At 38.2% G+C, this 7,206-nt stretch overlaps 1 protein-coding gene across 16 annotated transcripts in view; it reads left to right on the plus strand.

Moving 5' to 3' along the window:
- UBR5 (ubiquitin protein ligase E3 component n-recognin 5) overlaps nt 1-2,014 on the plus strand; it is an 85,548-nt gene extending 83,534 nt beyond the window's left edge. For all 16 annotated transcript variants that reach the window (XM_027692483.1, XM_027692473.1, XM_027692472.1 and 13 more), the window contains one exon: nt 849-2,014. In XM_027692483.1, the coding sequence (XP_027548284.1) occupies nt 849-1,061 (213 nt within the window). In that variant the 3' untranslated portion in view covers nt 1,062-2,014. The remainder of the gene's footprint in view (nt 1-848) is intronic.
- The last annotated feature ends 5,192 nt before the right edge of the window (nt 2,015-7,206 follow it).

Here is a 7,206-nt window from a genome sequence, read left to right on the forward strand (position 1 = left end):
AGCTGAGTAACTGTGGTTACTCAACTGTGTTTTGGGCTAGTAGGGTTTTGAGGTTGAGTTCTCTTTATGGATCATCTGCTCATCTGACTTCTGTGTCTGCCAAGGGCAGTATGTGTGTCCTCCCTGAAAGATGTCAGTAATGATACTGTGTCCTTCTCAAAAGACCTCTGGGAATAGGCCGATGAGAAGCATGAAAGAGCAAGATACTGTTCAGCGGGTTTAATTTTTTAAAACTTGCCTGTAAATTGTACGCTTCCTAAAACTTTTTGCTTTTAACTTTCTACTACTTAAAATACTATCTCTCCCTTACAGTCTACTAAAAAGGAACAAGGACTGCTCTGAAAACTGGAAACTCTAAAGCACATATTTTAAGGAGTATCTATGGTTACTCTTTGGTGGTGACTCAGCTCTGCAAGTCAGTATTTCACACTTGAGACAATAAACCAAATACTCCCTGTTGCCACCTTTTGTCTGTACCAGTACTACATTCTGTAGTCACTAATTGGTTTGCAAGAGATTTCTGATGCATTTTATATGGATGGCAGTCACCACCTTCGCAGATGATTTGGGGACATTTCATTTACTGAGGATTTGTTGATACAGGATAATGTTGAGTGCTGCTTTTATTAGTTTTAACAATGAGCAGTTGAGGAAGGAAAGTGAGGGAAGCTACTACAGAAGCATGTAGCATGACTACGGAGTCTAGTTGGCATATTGAAGAGAATGTAGTGTGATCAAACTTGCTGTGACTGTGCAGTTCTTTTTTAACCTATTCCCTACACAACATGTGGGCAGTATGAATTTCAGCCTTGTACAGCATAATTTTAAATCCCATCTTCTTTTTCCAGGTTTACTTTTGGACCTCAAGTCCATCATTGCCTGCCAGTGAGGAGGGATTCCAGCCTATGCCATCCATCACAATAAGGCCACCAGATGACCAACATCTTCCTACAGCAAACACTTGCATTTCTCGCCTTTATGTCCCACTCTATTCCTCTAAGCAGATTTTGAAACAAAAATTGTTACTCGCCATTAAGACCAAGAATTTTGGTTTTGTGTAGAGTATAAAAAGTGTGTATTGCTGTGTAATATTACTAGCTAAGTTTTGTAGATTTTTCCATTTGTCTATAAAAGTTTATGAAAGTTAATGCTGTCATACCCCTGGTGGTACTTTAAAGATTTAAATGCAAACATTCCTGTACTAAATTTGTAACGTAAAGGCCTAAGGAGCACTAGCAATTTGTGATTGCAACAGTTTGCTAGTCAATAACTCCTTTGCCTAACCCCAGCCAAAGATGACAGCAGAACAATATAATTTACACTGTGATTTATCTTTTTGCTGAGGGAAAATATGTAAAATGTTCTGAAAATTCACTGCTGCCTTTGTGGAAAGTGTTTCAGCAAAGGTTCTTGTATAGAGGGAGTAGGGAATTTCAAAATAAAAAATTAAGTATGTTCTGTGTTTTTAACTTTTTTTTTATGGTGTTTAATTTGTGGTTGGCTGCAGTTGTGTATCATGTATATTGAACTTGTAAAAAGTTCCTGACAGCTCAGATCCTGGAGTTGGGATCGTTCACTTATGAAACCACTTTCATTGCAATTTTTGTTCTATTGCATTGAACTCTGGCGCATCAGATACCATCCCTAATATTTTGCATGTAACCTGTACCTTTAGTGTTTTTGTTTTTTTTTCCCCTGTACATATATGATGAGGCCAATGCACAGTATTTCATAGTTCACAATCAACATTTTTGTATCCTTGTTACAGTGAACAGACAGTCAGGAGATTGTTCCACTACCAGTTCTAACCCAACACTTGTATTACATTATCTAACTATGTAAACTCAGCCTGGGCACTTTCTGGTAACTGTAAAATGTTTATAAGATCATGATTATTGAAGATACATTTTTTTGGAAAACTTCAATGTTCGTGAGCCGCTTAACTTCTTTTGTATCTAGCCTTTTTTTAAGTATCTTGTTACAGTTTTTTAATAAAGAAATTACAGACAAAATACCAAGTCATACTGAGGAAACAATAGTTTTTATTTATTTAGCCATTTATACTTCAGCTAACAGCATACACTAAACATAGTTGTTCATTAAAAATCTGAATTTTGTAGCTGAAAAATTGACATGCAGAAGACATTCAGCCCACATTTTACAGTTAGCAGAGAATCCTGAAAGAAACGGGCCAGGCAACCCCTTCTTTTCACAGAATTGATTTGAAGGAAAAGTGGCTTGTTCTGAAAAATCTAAAGGTAATTAGGTTAGATTAAAATTCTCAAACTGCATTTTATGTTCACTTTTGAAGTGGTTGGTTGCTTTTGGGGAGGGCAGTCTTTGACCTACGACTTCTTTTCCCTAAGGGTTGAGAGATTTTTGAGAGATAGGAATTGATTAATAAAGGAGGGAGATACTTTTTCTGTGTCAAAACAAATTTCTGAAAGCTTAGCAGACTGAAGTATTGAAGGGGCAAGAGCTTTTGTGGTGCTGATGTTCTCCCTCTTTCTTGCTTTTCCAACCCCTTGAGTCTATGTTAGTGGTTTTTTTTATTTCCTTTTGTTGGGAAGAGCTAAAATAATGTTCCATCAAAATCCGAGTGGAACTCACCTTTGCCAGAGCTCCACTGGGTCTTCCTTTCTGTCAGCCAGTCTGAGGATGACCAGAAGTTACCTACATCTGATTTTCAAAAAAGCCTCTGTTTTGATTATTTATTTAGTTGCTAGAGATATGGAGTACAGTACAACAGTCTCATCACCAGTTGCCAAATTGTTGCTAAAAATCCTGTTTACTAAGTAAGGCTGTTTCAGGCTTGTGTAGTTAAACTGCAGATAAATTAAATAAATAGATGTAGAATTATTTCTGCATGTACTAATACTTCCTCTAAATCAATCATCCTAGAAAAGGATAGTTTCAATGTACGAGGATTGGAGTCTGTTTGAGATTTCCTGTTGTACCTTTCCAGTGTACCTTAAGTTCAAAACTTATCAGATTTTACTGTGCTAGTATCAATTAAAAATAAAAAGCAGTACAGCCTCACTAATCGAGATAGAGGTGTTTGGTATGGCTGCTCTCTAACACTAAGGAGAGCGAGTTAAAAAGGTACAGAGCAACATACACCTTATCCCAGGATTTCAAAGTGGTGTGATTATTTCCACTACCAAAACCACCTCTAACTGAAATCTGTAAACTTAGTAGAAAGCAACAAAAGAAACTGTTTAGAATAGGCATCAAATCTACAGTCTGTAAAATAAAGCTCCCTCCCTCACAAAGCTTTGTGAGGCTTGATGTACTAAAAAGTATCCAATGCCCTTGGATGAAAGGCCATATATACATGTAAAGTACTGTGTGTATATATATATATATATGTATTGTGTGTATATGTATATAAGTGTATGTGTATGTATAACATATAAATATATGTTATATGTATATATATTTCTGTATATAGCTTAAACATTTTTTAAGTCCTGTAATGTATAGCTAGACAAAAGTTATGCAGATAACACAGTAGCTCACCATATATACACACACAAGGCATTCTGATAAGCAGAGAGGGAATTTAGAATGATTTATGCTGTCATCATTGACTTGAAATGTGTATGTAGCTTTATAAATAGCTTTTTTTCCTCTGTATGGTATATTTAAACTATATCAAGATTTTAATAAGAAAAATGTTTATTAAAATCATACACCTCCTCTCCCTTTGACTTAAGCCCTTCTGTTAGTTCACTTAAAATGTGGTAAAGAAACTAGCTAAAGGAAAATTTTGTAATGTTTAGACTTTTTTAATAGTCTAAATCCCCAGCTGTTCATAACTGCTGGAAGAGGAGATAAAGGTAGCTACTAATAAAATGTTATGATCAACTACTAGAGTAGTTCCTAATCTGAATCTAGGGAAAACTGACACTGTAGTTCTAACTTCCATGGCTAATTCCTGGCATTGGTTTCTGTTTTTAGCTGTATCCAACACAGAAGGTAATCGCTTGCTCCAGCTTTGATAATTTTCCAGGAGTGAAAAATTGTATGGACTTACTTGTCATCATGTGGCCTTTCCCATCTGTTTGATTTGGGAGTGACTTTTCTTCCTGCAAGTTAGTCATTTGGTCATTAGATAACTGGTAAATTTGTGAATCCAAAGCAATACCCTTGTACAGCAGCATTCAGGGAGGCAGAGGAAAGGAAATTTTCCTCATCTCTTAAGCTATGTTTATCTTTGCAATTGTGCAAATTATAGAGACCTGCTGTTTTTCAAAAGCTTACTTCCACATGTGCATCTGAAGAGAAGTGTATAGGGAGCAGGTAGTTGGTGTGCAGGTGGGAGAAGTTCTCCAGTCACCACCACCACCTCCCATGAGTTGGTTTCTCAGGGGAGCCCAAATTCAGCATGGCTCTTGGTCACTCTTAACACCACATGAAAGATTGTTCAGTAGGTTTGTAGTAACCTCCTCTTCAGATGCTCATTGCTGTGCCCTAACTCCCTTTTTATAGTGTCCTATGACCTGTGGACATGTCTCTTGTGTTTGCATCTGCAAATGCCATTCTGAGCTGCTTCTGTGTCTGTATTCCTTGCTTCACTGACACTTGCATTTCTCTGGCTTCCACTCTGTAGGGCAAACTACAGATACCTTGCTCAGTAGCTCTGATTCCCTTTCTCTTTTCAAGCTTTGTAGGATTTGACCTTTTTTCTGAACTGCTCAGTTTGCCTATTTAATAACAGGTCTGCCAAAGTCAAATAGAAAATTCTGTAAGTCTGGATTAACTGGATTTCACCACTTGTAGCATTAACTTACCCTGAGGTGGAATGAATGTCCACACACATTTAAAATGTGTAGGTGAATGAGTCATGTGAAAGCTTTAGTGACTACAGTCCTTGAACTCACAGTGCTGGAAGTTCCCACATGGTCTGTGTGGGGAGGACGCCAACAGGCTTCACAGCTGGAATCTGGCCTCCATCACAGTGTAGTCCTTGCCTGACAGGACTTCCTAGCATCATCAGGAGCTCTGATGCATCCTTTGCTAGTTGGAAATTGCTTTTGTGGTTTTCATTTGCAGCTCTTTGAGTATCTTACTCAGCAGATTTGCTAAATTGAGAAGCATGGAGGGCTTTTAAATTTTTTATATCTCTAAAGGATTTTTTTGTGGAGTTGTCCAAGAGGGATAACTTGAGAGGATGTCTTGCTTGAAACACAATCCTGTGAAAGACTAATTTCCCCCCTTTGCCAATAGCTTAATATAAAGGTATTTTTTGTCTATTATTACCGTGAGTTACTATCATAGTAATAGACTTTAGTATAACAAGGCACTTGGTTGCTCCCAGGTGTTTTAGGACTTTTTTTCTATAATGGTGAAGCTTTTCAGTATCCCTTTGTCCAGTGGCTGTGGCAGCTAACACAAATGCCTATGCTTGAATACTGTAGTCATGTGAACCTATTGGAAAATAGGTTGTTGCCACAACCTATGATAAGGTTTCTCTGCTAGGAGATTTAGGGGAATTTTATGCTTTAGACATACTGAAATTATTCACAAATTGATTTTGCTACAGTAAACAGTACTAAGCTGAAAAGCAGATTTGACTTTAATTTGTAAATGAAAAATTTTCAATTTGACTGAAATGGTATTTTCATATAAAAAAAGAAATTTATAAACCATTTTTAAAAAGCAGCTAAGTATTCCCCAAAAAAGTAGCACTTTTTGGGGGAGGAAGGGAAGAGGCATTATAGTTAAAGCAGCGATGACTGCATTTGGAATGCCTTAGATAAAATTTTCGGACTTAGCCTTTCTATGAAAGTGCAAGCTTTGGGCATGCAAAGCTGTGCTAGTGAGCCTGTTAGGTCTGCGTCTGTCTGGTAGTGTCCTAACAATGTGTGCTGCTGCTGCACCTTCATTAATTGCAATTACCAGAGTGAGAGAGCTGCTGTGGAGCCATAGGCCACCCTTGGGAGTGCCTGTTCTCATGGGTCTTCTTCCCTCCCTGCTGTGGAGTGTCCTGCACCTCCGGGAGTTGTGCCATGCTTTCCAGACATGACAGTGGATGTGGTCCTCTGGATCAGAGTCCCTCCCTGTACAGAAACACCTCCACAATTCCCAGCACATGTGCTTGTTGTGATCAGCACAGGTACGGGGCCGTGAGGGCCAGGGCAGGACCACTGCCATGACACCTGACATTTGGGAGCTAAGGAAGGACTACAGCTTCCACACCCCCATCAGGGAGCTTGTTCTAAACAGGGCATTGTAGGTACAGCTGAGTAATCTGAAATTTTGCAAAACTGAGCATAATGCAATATTGCATATGTATGTTTATTCTGCTTGTAAACACTTCTATAGTTCCACAAGTGTTTTTCAGTGTTGTGTACGTGATTTAATTAATTTATATAAAACAAAGCTAACAGAAGTTGGTGAATTTTTGTGGAGGTGCAAGAACAGCCAACTACTGTTTTCTTAATCCTTGAGGTACGTTCCCTTTGCAGTATTTTTCCTCTGTATATGAATCTTTAGACACCATGTAAGTAGACTTTTGCTGCGCGTTGGTAAAAGGGCAGGTGTGAGTTTAAGAAGTTATCTCCAAATAACTTAATTCCTATCTTTTGCTAATTATATTAATTTGTGGTAGTTCTTAAACCTTGTTAGAACAGGACATTCCATCATTTGGGGAATTCTGAAACAGCAGCCAGGATAATCAGGTTAGGGGACAAAGATAACTGACAGGCATGTTGATGTCATTTCATACGAATAGTCTGCTGCTTGTTGGTTTTGGCCTAGAAATTCATGCATCTCCCTCTTACCACCATCATGCTCTATTACACACACCAGTAGACTTTGCCAGTATAAATGAGTCAGTTAGGTTTGCTCTGCATCAATCAGTGTTCCTCTAATTTTGTGCTCTGGACAAAAAGCTGAAATCTCTGGTATTCAATACACGAGTAGAGTGTTTTTGGACATGAAGATTAAACAACTTGTACAGGTATCTCTGGGTAATAAAACTTAAAGGCTGTCTCAGAAAGAGCAGTACTCAGGTAACAACGGATGTTGTAAGTGTGAAACCACCTTTTCTCATTTACTGTTTCTGTGTTCCTGGTGCGCTCTTTAGTAACTTGCTGCTTAGGCAGGTGTTTCTGCACCTCAGAAAACTCCCATGTAAGAAAACCAGAGCTGTTCTTGTGCTTAATCAGGTGTGCTGCACAGATTTCACTGCTGAACTTTCAT

The sequence above is a fragment of the Neopelma chrysocephalum genome, unplaced genomic scaffold, assembly GCF_003984885.1.
Source record: "Neopelma chrysocephalum unplaced genomic scaffold, ASM398488v2 Primary Assembly neopelma1_86, whole genome shotgun sequence".
NCBI classification, from domain to species: Eukaryota; Metazoa; Chordata; class Aves; order Passeriformes; family Pipridae; genus Neopelma; species Neopelma chrysocephalum.